General features: G+C 43.0%; 1 protein-coding gene across 1 annotated transcript; it reads left to right on the forward strand.

Moving 5' to 3' along the window:
• The first annotated feature begins 1,591 nt into the window (after positions 1-1,591).
• On the forward strand, positions 1,592-9,120 carry pctp (phosphatidylcholine transfer protein). The gene is made up of 6 exons (XM_063183458.1): positions 1,592-1,830; positions 2,434-2,551; positions 5,074-5,153; positions 6,841-7,012; positions 7,335-7,402; positions 8,308-9,120. Exons 1-6 carry the CDS (start codon positions 1,621-1,623, stop codon positions 8,383-8,385), a joined length of 726 nt encoding a protein of 241 aa, XP_063039528.1. The 5' UTR covers positions 1,592-1,620; the 3' UTR covers positions 8,386-9,120.
• Positions 9,121-15,854: the final 6,734 nt, after the last annotated feature.

Below are 15,854 nucleotides of genomic sequence, written 5' to 3' on the forward strand. Positions count from 1 at the left end.
GAAATTTTAGGTCACGTGACGGCGCGCGCCATCGTCGTGAGTGAAGTATGAAGGAGACTAGCACCACTCACGACTAGTATGAATCCCCCTTAAGACAACATGCAACATGACAGACAGCCAAGCATAATTCCTCATCAATCCACAGCTTGGGGGAAATAAAAACAACAAAAAAAATAAAATAAAAAAAGCAAAACAACAAAAACAAACAAACAAACAAAAAAACTCCAACTTGATCATGGGTCCAATCGTACAGCCCTATAGTGTATTACTCTTCTAGGAGGACTTCTAGGTTTCTGACTTTTCTTTAATTCCTTAAAGGTGCACTGTGTAATGTTTTCAGTAGTTTATTTCTAGAATTCGTGCTGCCCATTCACAAATGTTACTTTTTTTCCCACATAGGCCTACTTACTACCATCATCAAATTCTAATTAGGCCTATTAATTATGACTGGGAACCATCCTACACAGTGCACCTTTAATCACTCAAAGTGTCATTCTTCATTCATGGCCCATCTGTACCTTCGGCTGTGGTGGCCGCCTGCAACCCAGGGTGACCCACCCAAGACTTGCTTATTTAAGCTTCGGCCATTGGGCCCTTCATGGCAATGTGAAGTACTGGGTGTTATTTTACCCCTGCCACCAACCCCCCCTAGCTGGTCCAATTCAAAGTCAGTTTTTCTGACACGGTAATGTGATATGGGGTGTTGTCTGTGCTCTTCCTTCCTGCTGCTAATCCTTTCCCAAAAAGAGATACAAGATTTCCACCATGTGGGGACAGGAAGCAGGGGCTTTTTCACACAATCCATCCTTATATCTGTGAAATACTGTTGCGGAAAACGTGTGTGCGCGTGCACACGCATGCATGCACACACACACACACACACACACACACACACACACACACACACACACACACACACACACACACACACACACACAAGGACACACACACACACATACACGCGCGCACACACGCGTCGCACACACACACACATGCACACACACACACACACTGCCAAGTGTTGAAAAAGGACTGGAAGCTCATATTGATGATAATGCAGTCCTTTTTTTTGAATTGGCTATCAAAATTACTCCTGTTCATTTTAAAAGATATCAATTTCACACCACCTGTTAAATGAATGAGTAGGCTACAGAGGGGTAGACCCTCCTGTGGCAAAGCATTTACCTCATGCAGTATTTTGTTTCAGTGCTGTTTTGTTGAGGTGCCTTGGTCAGTGATGCCCAACATTCTTTGGATGCCATTCAGCTTCAGCGTTCTGGCCAAGACCTTGGCTCTAGTAGCCTATGTCAGCATAGTTATGGTATTATATTCTATTATAGAATATTGCTATATTAAAGCAGTTTTATAAGACATTTTAATTGCACTCATGTATGCTCCCAGTTATTGAAACAAGATGTGTGGTCAAATTTGGTACAAAAACGTTATAATATACCTATAAGCTACAGTATAGTACAGGAAAAACAAAGATGTTTACTGTGCGTCGTCAAAGGGGATGGGAACTCTGTCTCCACGTTCCTAAATAGCGCACGGCATGTTTTGCAGTACTGAAGACGAGAAAATATAGCACGCAGATCACATCCGCAAAGGCATCAAATTGGAATGCCAGAGAGTGTCGCTGACGCAGTAGCTACGGTGTTAGGTAGTCATAGATCATATGATCCAACATTGCACTGCTTTGAAATCATGTCACTAGGCTTCACCGAAGACGAGTTTCAGGCGGCATGGAGAGAGTTGGACGAGCCGCAGATAGAAGGATGGGAATTGTTTACAGAGACCATGGGAGTCAAAATATATCGGCGATACAGTCAGGTACATACTATACTATAACACTATAGCCTAGGTGTTGACCTGTGTAGTTTGACAGCTCTGTTAGCACATAGCTCGCTCAGAGATTAGCGAATGTTGACGATACAATGTTGCGGATATTCGTCAATTGAAGAAGGCTCGTGTGCTCAATTGTATTTCATTCAGGTTTTTTCTTGACCGCGCGTAAATATATGGTCATTTTGGTAGCGCTAGCCAGCTAGGGAAGTTAGCTACGTTCCCCAAGGAATCCCCCACCACCACCTGGCTGTGTAGGAAACGTTTATTTAGTCAGGGATTTTGCCCATGTAACGAGTTCATGAATAAGATTAGTTTTTCCCCTCGTGGTAACATCTGATGGAGTTAAATGTAGCCTGACTCGTGTTGTTAATTGCATCCGTTCTGTTAGCGCGCACGGTCTGTGTAGTATGGGAATGCAGCTGCTCTCTGATGTAACAGTCAAAGATTATCCATTGGTGATTGGCGAGTAGAGCTCTAGAGTAGGCTGCTATCGGTAATTCAATGGCGCTCGACGTGGAAAAGTAGGTAACGCTGCCTGGGTGCGTTATACCGGAGCCATGTTGTAATGCATTTCTCTCCCCTTGGTAGGAAACCGGCCTGTATGAATACAAAGTGTTTGGCACTCTGAAGACTTGTGGTCCAGAAGTGTGTGCCGAGGTCTACATGGACCTGGCATACAGGAAGCAATGGGACAGCTATGTCAAAGGTAATGGGGAGTGCCACACCCCCCTCTGAGTATGCAGAGATTCCATAAACTCTCAACTCAGGCTTCTCAGAGGTTTCTGACTTCTTAATCCTTTAATCACTCAAAGTTTCATTCTTCATTCATGGCACATCTGTACCTTGGGCTGTGGTGGCCGCCTGCAACCCAGGGTGACCCACCCAAGACTTGCTTATTTAAGCTTCGGCCATTGGGCCCTCCATGGCAATGTGAAGCACTGTTTGACAGCTATGTCAAAGGTAATGAGGAGTGTCACACCTCTCCCAGAGCCTCTCATAACATTTGGCTTCAGTATGGAGAGATGCGAGGAATTTTCATGTTAATATTGTAAAGCAAGTGTATTTGAAATGTCATCTTTTTAATGTTTATGAGTATTGTTGTTTTGCCAGCTACGATGGTGATATTGTGGAAATGGATATTAGGAATGCAACTTTATATCAGAAGATCACATTTCATCATCAGTACATGTGTCAAATACTGTACATTCCGTGTAGCAGTGGTTTATGTTATCTTGTCTTGACTGACCACAAGACAAGAACACACATAGACTTTCTATTGCTTTAAAATATTTTTTTAACGCAAACTTTAACCTTTCTCTTCCTCTGTTGAATGTACATGCCACCCAAATGAAATCTTAGTCACAAATAAAGAGTAAAATATGCAGTAGTAAATAACACATCTTCTCACCTATCACATTTCTCATCATTTGCAACTTCACATGGGCAGTATCCTACAGTAGTCTCTAACAGGTAACATGTGACTGTGTTCTTTGTTGTGTACTAAGATATTCCTGCACCCCAAAATGATTAACGTACTCATTTGTCAAAGTTGGTCAGTTAGAGTTGTCATCATGCTGCACAAGATGGTCATGGCTCTTCATCACTTTATCAGTGTTAAGTGGAAAGTGTCAGATTACGGATAGAGCAGTGAAAAGCAGAGATGTATAGAGTAGAAGTAGAAGTACTCTTACAGGTGTCATTACAACACTAGTAGTATACAGTAATATTACATGGTTTCAACAATATCATACTACTAGTGTTGTAATTACACCTGTAAGAGTACTTCTACTTCTACTTTATACAACTCTACTTGTTTCAACTCTGTTGAAAAGGTTGGTGATTCACTGACCTGGTTTAATGCACTCTTGAGGACCAACTAGACTCTGCTTAGTAGAGTAAGCCATTCTTGTGAATTCCAGTCGTTCCTCTGTGATCCTTTTGAAAAATCAGTTAAACAAAGTAGCGAACCGTCAATCAATTGATTGTAATCTGTGTACCTATATGAACATCTGTATCTGATATTTGGGATAATACCATTGATTGTTTACAATGAATATTACATATCAATGCATAATACAGTAGACTAGTCTCACAGTGTGTAAAAATCATTTTGGGGTGCAACGAATTAGTTGTAGATAGGGTTAGATAGTGTTGCTGCATGTTAAACATGGCACATTCAACTTGTATACCAGATGTACAAATGTTATTAAGTAGTTGTAGCCTAGGTAATAATAGTAAAGTGATGTTTTGTTTGTCATTTAGATACTTCAAACATTGTTCAGTTCATCTTTCATGCTCTTTTATTAAGACTGTGGTAGTTATGAACACACACTGAAATGGACAGCACTTTGCATTATTGCTAGTTTCCATTTTCTTTATTAAACTTTAATAACAATGACAACATACTGTACACAACTTAAAACTTAATCTTCATCCAGATCGTCTCTGGATCAGGCCTATTGAGTAGACCAGTGGTTCTCAACTGGAACAGTCTTGGGACCCACCATTTTCCACTCTGATTCGGTCGCGACCCAATTTTTTTTAGCGACACTCGAATGACTGGTTGCACGCTACTACAAACGTTTGTATCTCGCCTAAACATTCTGATTTTATCTATGACGACAGATGACACCAGTTCAATCGCCTATTAAAATAAAAGTTGTAAATTGTTGCAAGAAAAGTTGATTTCTTTTTTTTTTAAAGCGAATCAATGAATTACGATTTTTTCTTACACCACGGCTCCACGACCCACCCATGACCCCTCCGCGTACTACTTTTGGGTGATCCACCAGTTGAGAAACACTGGAGTAGACAACACTTTTTTGACTTTCCAAGTTGTGTCTGAGATTTATTTTGCCAAAGTTATTCCCCCTGCTTTGCAAAGCTCGCTCACCTCAGCAGGCTGTAGTTGTGTTTCTTGCCTGTGTTGGCATCAGGAGGACCACCATGGCGGTGTAAAAAAGTATTCCTAGTTACTCTTCTATTTGAGTGAGAGAATCCCCCCGTACAGGTTGGGAAATTGGAGACATGGGTCAAGATCTGAGAAGTATCAAATTTTAGCATGGTATGTTATCTTAACACTTTCACAAAGACCAGTGGGTAGAGTGTTTATTTGACATGTTGAATAAAATGAAAAAAAAAGAACAGGGAAAATAACTCTGATGCTTGCAAATAAACTGATGCCTGCAGGGAGATTGATATTCTCTTTATTTTTGTTTGTTTCTACAGAGCTCACCGAGAAAGACTACGATGGACAGTCTGCAATTTACTGGGAAGTGAAATACCCCTTTCCTTTGTCAAACAGAGATGTATCCTACAGAAATCTCTTTCAATTTCTGAGCCAATATCCTTGCTAAAATCTTTCTTGAGAGGATCATTTCCAATATCAAGTTGCAGTACGGTTGTTTAGCTTCATCTGGTCGTTTTGTAAGAGAATTGCAAAATGTTCTACTTTGTCTTGTGTGTGTTTTGGACACACATGCAAATAGAAATGCATAGCAACACATAGATCAGATCATCCCAAACCAAAACAAAACAATCAAGATCTCTTTTGACATATGTTTTGATGAAGGCCTCCCCAGAGCCAGCTCTGGGCCTCCCCTCTAAACATGTCCTCATGAGAATCCTGGAATTGATAACCCATTCTGACATTCTAAGATTCTAAGATTCTGAAGCCGAGTGTGATGCCATGTTTGCGACTGTATGCGTATGTAAGGTTTGGCAAACTCTCTAAGGGGAGATAAAATGGATATACCATCCATAGAAGAGGACGATGAGCTGCACATACGGTATGTGCATGTAAAGTGTGGCAAACTTGCTGACTCATCAAACTCTTCTACCTGAAGAGGCCTCAAGAAGACAAATAGACATATACCCTGCCTCCAGAGAAGCGATCTCTGAAGACGAGCTCCATCCTTTGCAGTATGCATGCAGAGCAAGAGCAACAAGGTCAGACAAGTTTGTTGTTGGGTCTCCGTTGTGCATTCACAGCTGATGGTCATAGCAGAAGTGACTCACTGGAATCCAAATGGATTTATTGCAGTCCTCTGCAAGAGTGCACTGCACATGACCAGCGTCTATATGTATGGGCAGGGAGTCAGGAGAGGAGAACAGAACACAAGGAGGAGCAATCAGAAGGCCTAAGACTAAGGGCCTCAACACTAGGGCGGGACAGAAGCGATTTGTACGGGTGGTGGCGAAAATACATGGAAACAGATCTGTCCTTCCACAGCAACACGGCGGTAGTGGTAGCCGGGCGGTAGCGGCGCGGGAGACGGGCCGTGCCGCGCTGAATTTGGAAAATGTAACTCGAGCGGAATTTTGACAGTGGCAGCCAGCGGTGTCCCGTTGAAATGAATGGCAAAGTAGCAAACTAGCATTGGCTGTGGGGGGGATTTTGAACAGGACTGGCCGCGCATGCCGACGCTGTCGGTGTAAGCCGAGTAGAACACACCGCCCGATACTCGGCTAAAAGACAGCCGCCTTCTCGTTGCTGCTACGCTCTTGTGTGTGTCTGGCCTAACGTCTGGTGTCTGCATCACTAATGCTGTCATTTTCACTAGTCCAAGTGGTAGGCCTACCTAGGCATTTTCACATTTCCTATCTAGGTGTGGTTGTGTTTAAATATCATTTCCTTTTAGGATTCTTTAATTTGGTGTGGAGTACATGCACAAATGCAGAGCACAATGACATGAAAATGATCAAAAATATCACAATAAGAGCCTATGAAGACAAGCAGAACATGTCAGGTCACATCCCAACCTGTTAGACAACTCCTCCTCTGTTCTCTCAAGTGTGTCAGATCACTTCCCTATATCAATATAAAAATAAACCAGAACTAGAACTTCCAGTTGTTTATTTTATGACCAACGACTATACAGCTGTCATCTCCTCTAATGCAGCTGCTCATCTGCCTGTATTCTCTGGTGGTGCATGAGCATCTGTAGGATGTTTTATTACATTGCTCAACATCTTCCTTAATTAACCGCACCACAGTATGTGTACGTGAGGGCGCGTAAAGACCTGGACATCGAGGGACGGAAGATCTGGGTGGTCTTGGCCAAGAGCAGCGAAGTGTCGCAGTGCCCGGAAAAGAACGGAGTCATCAGGGTGAAGGACTACAAGCAGAGTTTGGCCATTGAGGACGATGGTGACTGTGGCACTAAAAGTACGGAGCCTGCATTTCCTCTCCACATCCAATACAACATACTGAAAAAAGATTGTTGTTTTTTGTTTGTTTGCATAGAATAATGATTATTTGTCAAGTCAAGAGAGAGGGTCCGAGGCACTCTGAAGTCTGTTTTAAAAATCCTTTATTGAGACATAAGGACTTTTAAATAGACTTCAGAGTGCCTCGGAACATCTCTCTTGACCTCACGTTTTGCATTGCTGGATACTGGTGAGCACCTGATTTTTATGTGACTACCCACAGAAACAACGTATTCTTCTCTCTACAATGATTATTTGACCTTTGATCTTTCTCATTTTAGTGTTCATGAACTACTTTGATAACCCTGGTGGCATGATCCCTACCTGGCTAGTGAACTGGGCTGCTAAGGTAAGGTGGGCCTTACATTCACTGCCAACATGCACAGCGCGTCATTGGAAATACGTTTAGAGAGGGACAAATGTGCACCAATGTTTGGTGCAGGATATAACCTGATTGAGGTTTTTGATTGAGAGGTCTGCCCATTTATATTTTGTTTGTTTGTTTGTTTGTTTTATTCCATGGCAGAATTTCGTTTCAATCTTTGTGACCAGTGCGGACCTCTCAGTCAAAAAACTGGATATGTTTACCTAAATGACACATGCTTTTCAGTGGTGCATATCATCCCTGCATGGAAAATTAAGGCATATACGAAAATGATGGTGTCATGTTTCAAATATTTTGCTGGACTTTGTATTATAGAATATGAACTCATGGTAGGCCTACTACTAGTGATAGATTTTGTTTTATTGGTGTGATCATTGACATCGTTCCCCTTTTCCAAACAATGGTCATAACTCCGCAAGTAACAATGCTCTTTTGGTTTGTGGGATTGAGGTGAGTTGTGGAGACAATGATGCAGCGCTCTTACATAACAGATAAAATGCTTACGTAACATCGGATCAGATGGTTCAATACTGGACTGAGGTCATTGACTGTTATGATGCCAAGTTTTCATTCCCACACCTTTTCCTTCGTCAGCCACTGCCTTTTGTAACGAGCCCCCAAAGCCTGGTTGAAGTTGTAAAGGGACTGAAGGGGTTGGCATGGGCAAAAACTGCACATTTACAGTACATGCCACACCGCAGCAATGTTTTCGGTTCTCTTGAAATGCTTACACTACAAATTAAGCCTCACGCGTAGTGACAAGACCATTTACAGCACATGTATTGATGCTATGAATGCATGACGTAGGCTGACTGTGACTTATTAAGTAATTCTACTGTAAAAATGTTTTGCTTTCTTGTCCTTTACAGAGTGGTGTGCCAGGCTTCCTCACTGACATGCAAAAGGCCTGCAACAAGTATGAGAGCTATTGTCAGAACAAAAAATGACATGTTAAGGCACTGAAGAAACGCAAAAGCCCACTGCCTGGAATCACATCTTTTGTGGACTCCTTTCCTCCATACCGTTACTGAACCTCTTAGAACTCTGATGCACCCATTGGCATTTACTGTAAACACTATGAATTTGGGAGCAATTATGGCCAATCCGTTATTAACGATTTATACAGTAGGTGTAGGTATTTTAAGGACTCATGTAAAATGAGGAGAGGCTTTGATTGTTGACGTCATTTAATTATGACAGACATTCGACTAATGTGCAATGTTTTTAATCATGAAGTGGTGTAGTATTGATTTCAAGCCTGATTCGTTCATTTTGATCATGTATTTGTAGATAGCTGGGATGCCCTCTTTATAGGGTCTTATGACACTGATTTGTGATTCTTTTTCTGAACAATCTTGCACTGAAAGTACTTTTGTTTTACCTATAGTGTACTGCTGTGTCTTTGCTGTTTTTCCAAGATTGCTGGTTTGGCACGTTTGTTACAAATGTATGCTTAAAATGTCAGAATCTCTTAAGCCAAGTTGCTACCTCCGAATGCTTGCAACATAGGAGACTACTGTACTTTTTCTTCACAAAACTGCATATGGAATCAGTTTAGGCCTACTGCAGTGAGTGATTCTGAATTTACTTGCATTTCGACAGTTTGCTACCTTCACATGGTGTAAAACATGTTAAATAAATCTCAAGGGCTAGAATGATTATTTTAGTCCCGATGCAATACATTGTGCTGATGTGTTTGTTTGCCGTCTTTTGTGGCTGCATTAATTTGTAAATAATGAAGGACTTTCTCAGCTCTCTGTCGTAGAACGTCGGCACTCAGTCGCCATCTCGCGCCCAAAAGGGCTTACTACGCTCAAGACGCACACGCGCCAAAGGGTTGCGGAATATGATAGTCCTTGTCTTCCACCGCCTAACCACTAAAGCAGTGGTTTGACATTAAATTAAAACCCACAGAATGACGACAAGGTTAAAAACCACAGGTGATACCACTAAGTTGGTTGCGGCCTACTCGAGGAAGTGGAGTTGGGTCTGGTAAGGACACGGAATGTCAGACCTTGTGTAATGGCAAACGTCAGGTAGGTCAAAATGTGGAAGGCAACTAAAGTTTGTCCACGAAATTGAATAAGATATCCTACTAAACGAGTTTCCTTCGACGTCGCTAGTGGCAGTAACTGGACTGTGTGTTGTTTAAATGGTGGATTGACCAAACTTGAACTAAATTACTTACCATGAACATCTCTTCTTGAAATCAATGATGTAGGTCGCGTGGCGGAGGAAATGAAACTAAAGAACGCTGGGAAATTGCCGTATGAAGACACCACTAAGCCACGTCTTCAGAAACTCACAAAATGCAGTCAATAACGAGGTAATGTGCGAAGAAAATATGCCAACCTGTGAACACTTGACCACAAAAAGCAGTGGTACTGTAGGTCTCTCACACGGAGCCTATGTTATAGGCCTAGGCCTACCGGTAGCCTACTCTTTGGCCAGGTCAGGCGTAGCCTATTCGCCTTTTTCACCTGAGCGCCATCTTGCGTTCTAAACGGTGCTTGGGTGGGTAACCAACGTTCTATGGCAACCGTAAACAACTGTCAGCTGATTGCATTTATGAACGAGGAATGGCATGGACGTCCTTGTTAGGTTTTCAGTGTTTTTCAGTAATAACACAGTCTATCTCTCTCATTAGGTACAATGGAGTAAATTATGTAATAGCTATGTAATGCCATGTGTCAGTGTCGTAATTACACCACAAAAGTACTTTTACGTTTACTTTTGACACCTCTGGGTCTGGGAGCATGTAGCAGCATTCCATTTCTCCTGTCAAAAAAGTAATCGGATCATGTATGGCTTCAATATCAACAAATTCGAAAAACGTCAAATATATGTCTAAAATATGTCCCGTGATTCCTCAATGCAAGCTGCCATTGATATTGAAGCAGTAAATTCTCAGATTATTTTTTGACTGGAGAAATGGAATCCTGCTACATGCTCCCAGACCTCTGTGTGTGTTGAGCGCCACCAGGGGGCTTCAGAGCTACACACAAACACTCTCACACACACACACACACACACACACACACACACACACACACACACACACACACACACGCACACACGCACACACGCACACTCAGAGGTCTGGTAGGAACCAGGCTAGCCTTTAGCCACAACAACAGTGGGAGAGTGGAAAGCAGATGGATTGCCAGCTTTGCATAAAATTAGGAAGACAGATAAACACTAGGTGTATAGGCCTACTGTTAAAGGGACACTCCACCCACTTGCATTAGGCTTTCCATTGCTAGACACGCAGTCATACTTTTGAATGGTCGTGCAACACTCTCTCAATTCCCCCTGAGAGAGGAGAAATCCGTATTCACCTCTTAGCACTTCCTCCTACAATGATGTAAAACTCGTCATTTGCAATTTGCATCATTGTAGGAGGAAGTGTAAGAGAGGTGGATTTCTGTTGAGACTACAAGCCTTTTTCCCACCCTTTCAACTCCGCCCATAGGGGGTTGGACTCAATACGCTAACAGACCTATCACAGATTAGTGTGCCAGTGCTTTTGAAATCACTGGCATTGAGGCTCCAGTAAGTCGCTGGCAGAGCTGCCTGGGTGTGGCCTGTGGAACTTGAGCATTGCAATGCATTACGATTGTTGTCACAAATCCGCAAGCACTAAAAAGTCATTTTCTGCCTTTTCTTGGCCAAGAAGGCACCAAATTAGAAATGTATGCTACTCTTCTACTACATATATGACCCACTTTCAATACATATTCATGTCTCCACCGGTGGAATGTCCCTTTAAACGAATGGAGTTTTACCACTAGTATTAGCTGGAGTAATACCACTCCATTATATCTGGAGTGGTATTAGTGACGGCTATTGTGCTATCTGAAAAAGTCCATTATTGCGGTCTATAACAAAAGTGTGGTGCATTTCCACCTAATGTCATGTATCCCTTTACACATTCTTATTTATGTACACATGACACATTACAATTGTGTAATGAAATATTGCAATTCCATAAGGATTAAATGGTGGATGATATTCAAAATGTACAGAAGAAGAATGCCTCAATTTTGTTGAACCGGAAAGCCTCTGAATTTTGGTGGACAATAACTGGGGGAAGTATGCAGATATTGTCCAATGCCAAACAGTATTTTGCTGTAATGGGCGGGCGTAGTAGAGGAAACACCTCTTGAATTTTAAACTCCTGAATAGAGGTGAGATGGGCTGGTCTGGAACCGAATGAATCAACCCTGACACACTGGCTGCAAATATGTGATTGCGATGAAAGCCAACAATAAACAGGGGTTGAGTCCGTACTTGCAGTTAATTGCGAGATGTAGGGTAGCGTATTCATCAAGCAATGTAGCAGCTTGAAGATGGATGTCTCCTCAACACCAGTTATGACTGCGCATTCCTTCTTTAGACTACTTTAGTCTGCCAGTCTCTGTGTTTTGGCTCTGTGTGAATGGCATAATTTACAGTCATTTGGGCAGAGTGCAGTAATGAGATTGATGATGGCAAGCTGAGCCAGAGGCATCTATTTTTACATAGCATTATATCCCTTTAAAATTACACAAATGGATTAGGCTACATCAGGCTCAGCATACGGCCTGTCTACACCAACGTCTCACTGATGTAAAGCAAATATGTGTTTTGGCCCAGTATTGTATTGAGAGGGTGCTTTTTTTCTGAGTGGCTATATAGTGGACTAATTAGCTTAAGAAAGTGATATAGTTCTTCTCCTAGGCCTCTGCTTCTCCTAAATGCCAGCTCGAGTTTCTCAGGTGCCTTTCTGTCTGCCAGTGGTAACAAAATAGAGGTTCTGCTCGGAATTACGTTTGTTTAGCCTACCCTTTTTGTGTGTTTTTAATAGATTACCATTATAGATACGAGGACACAGTGGGAATTGGAATCCTTGATCCTGAATAAGGCTTTTATGTGATTTGGTACGGTGTTGTGCAAATCAACTGTATTTTGATGAAGGGCATTAGACCCAATTAGACATGCAGTCTCACACGTGGCTCCTCCAAAAGCCAGTCCCCGACAGTCGCTCTCCTTCCAAAAAGACCTGAATCAGGGGTTATACAATTATTTTCCTAAGCTCGATTTGAAGCATTACGGGGTATTACCATCCAATGCTCTTCACCCCTCAGACCTTTAGAGTTGGCATGACTGAGCATAGGCTTTCGCCTGCCAGTTTCATTTTTCACGATTCATTTTAGTCCAAACTAAATGTTTTGGAAGACGAACAGTATTTTGCACTAAAGCAGTTTGTTTTTGTCTCCATTGAAGTGTAAGATTTGTCAAGGGGACCTTTGAGTAGTTGTAAATCGCTTCAGAGGAAAAGCTAAAGGATAAAATAAATGCATTAAGCCAATAGTATTATTATTTCATTTATTTAGGCTTTTCTGACAAAGCCAGCTATACACTCCACAACAAATAAAAGTTGAAGGGACCTTGCACGTTATGTTGTGGGCTCATGGAGGTTTGCAGGGGAACAGCGTCTTTTAAAGATATGCACTAGTGCAGTCAGGGTAAAAACAATTAATTTAAAGCACACAGCAAAAGATACTCCCCTTGCACAAACAAAGTTGGTGTCAATGTCATGCTACCTGGTTTTCATTTCACCGTAATGCATCACAGCCTGATCTCTCTTTTTCCTTCTTTGGCTTTTATATGTTTACACTTGAGCCACATTTTCTTTGATTTAGGGTTATTGTTTGTCCTTTCTCCCTCTTACCTGACATTTGCACTGGATGACCTCAACTTATCTAACTTGTCTACTGGTCTCATAGCCGAAAGTACGACAGGAAGAGTCAGCTTCTTGACATTGTTGCTATCATTGACAAATGCACATAATGGCATTCATTATTATTATTAACACCAGCTAACTGGCCTAATGCTGTTGAAATTGGCTGCCAGAAAAGACCAACTTACTAGCCACTATGAGCCATTAGGAAGTCTGTGTTTTTGCTGGTGATGAAATAAAGTTAATTTAGAGCCCTGTTATCCACTATTGCCCTTTTCCTGTAGGCCTGGCAGATTAGTTGAATGTTGTGCGCCGATAGTTCAGTAGGTTTACGCCAGATGGATTCTGGAACACCACTCCAAGGATGCTCCAATCCATTTCATTCTTCTCCCACTTGCCACAGCTAGATATTAGTCTGCTGTATCTACACAATATTTTTCACTTTGTTTTATAGTGCACGTCTAAATCAATAATAGAGAGACACGGCTGACCCGAAATGATAGACCACCGTTACTTACAACCCCATAATGATATTGTAAGAAACATAACTGTACAATACATAAGGCTGTCTTCAAGGATTTGCTATGGAGTGGTCATTTTTATATTCTGTAATGTGGTTTGGTTGGTCCATAGTCATGTTTGGACTTCTTTTTGACGTAGAGGTAGTTCCAGGCATGCCACTTGAGGAATCCCCATGTGTTTGTCCAAGCCTCGTTATCTTACTTTACCAGCACTGCTAAGATGGAGACTTCACCCCCATTTCTCTAATTCCCAGCATTCCCCAATGACATGGCATAAAGTGGCCAGCGAGGTCCAGTATGGTCCAGCTTGCCGTCAGAACATACATTGTGTTTGACTTGGTCTGTTTTGGACATACAAGTTCATCCACATCAGCAAACACAGAGACTATTCCACGTTTGGTGGAAGGCATTCCGGTCTTCGGGAGACTGCACTTGGGCTACCCAGGAACAACATTATGGGCTGCGCAGGGTAATGAATGGGCTCTTGGCAAACACCAGACAGCAGGAATATTGCCCAAGCATGCTCTTAGCGACGGAACAGGGAAATCACCAGGAGCCCGGAAGGTGTCTGCTTAATGCAGTTTTTGGATCGGGATAGCTGTTAAAGATAATGTTTGATTTCTATCTATCAATCTCTCTGCAGAGCAGCGCTTCTCCCAGTGACAGCAGGGGAGTTGCTCCGGTTAAACACAAAAAAGGGGTGAAAGATTGTTCCTCCTGACAAGGGCATATTGAACCAAGGCCTTCTAAACACACGGAACGCGGGGGTTAAAAATAAGACGTGTGTTGTTTGAGGTACTGAAATGGGTCAGACAGCACAGAGCCCGGTTGGCGTCGACTCCGTGACTGGGCAATCCTCGTCTGCCGCGTAGAAAGCACGCCATCCAGGGGCGTAGCAGCAAATGGGCCCTATGTACAATCAGCTCCAATGGACCCCCCCAGCCATATATCTACATAAATCGGACTGCGTGTGGGGCCTGGTAACTCAGTCACACTTTATCCCCCTGTACGATACCCCTAACGCCATCCCTACCACCCACCCACCACCACCACCATCATCTCCGACATTTTTTCCCTCCTGCTATATATTAACTCTTACTAAAAAGGTTGAGGGTTTCACATTTGGGCACGCAGAAGACAGATATTTCGCCCATTAGCTCCTACTTCTCCCTCCAGCTATTTTAATTCACCGCTCGGATCACCAAAAAGTCAACACGAGATGTTGACAGCCGTGCCTGCCAGCGAGCTGGAGGTGCATAATTAGCACTCCTTGCCAGCTGCATGGTATGGTTGCAATGAACACCTCCCTAAGCCCAAATTTACTGTGCAGGAGCTGCATGTTTGTTCTCATGCATGTAGGGCATTTATCTTCTGAAAAAAGGGGGAGGGGGTAGAACACGCGAAAAAAAATGCCTCCTGTAAGTTATTTGCTTTTTCTTGTTGTTGCCTTTGCATTCATTAAAAATAATTGTGCTCTTTGTTGATCTGCCTGCCACCTCCTCCTTGCTCACCTCCTCTCCTCTTGTACCAACTCCTCCTCCCTACTCCTTCTCCACCTCCTCTCATCCACCTCCTCTGCTCCTCCACCACCTTAGTCCATTTCCTCCTCCTCCTCCTCCACCTTCTCCACACTCTTCTCCTCCTCCACACTCCTCTCCTCCTCCTCCTCCCGCTCCTCCCTCTCTTCTCCTCCACCTCCTCGGCTCTCCCCTCTCAGCCAACACAAGCCCTGCATTCCTTGGAGGGGCTACTGGTGTTTACATCGGAGTGCTGGGCAGACACAGGGTCCTCTCCTTTCGCTCTGTGGTTTCTGGCAGCCAGCGCAGGATTCCTGCATGTCTATCAGTGTAATCAGGACTGCAGCTCCGAGTCCGCCAGCCCTCCCGCCCAACCTCCCTCACTCTCTCTCACTCTCTCTCTCTCTCTCTCTCTCTCTCTCTCTCTCTCTCTCTCTCTCTCTCTCTCTCTCTCTCTCTCTCCCTCTCACTCCATCTCTCTCCTTCTTTTCCCCTCTCTCTCTCACACACACTCTCACTCTGTCTCCCTCTCTCACTCCCACCCACCAACCAGCCAGCCTGTCTGAGACAAAGCAGCACAGACTAGGATGTGAACGTTGGAAATAGGTGATGCATTTCATTTTCGAGTATAGGTATAGGGTAGCGGCATCTGCATA

Source organism: Engraulis encrasicolus, chromosome 2 (genome assembly GCF_034702125.1).
Source record: "Engraulis encrasicolus isolate BLACKSEA-1 chromosome 2, IST_EnEncr_1.0, whole genome shotgun sequence".
In the NCBI taxonomy this organism is placed as follows: Eukaryota; Metazoa; Chordata; class Actinopteri; order Clupeiformes; family Engraulidae; genus Engraulis; species Engraulis encrasicolus.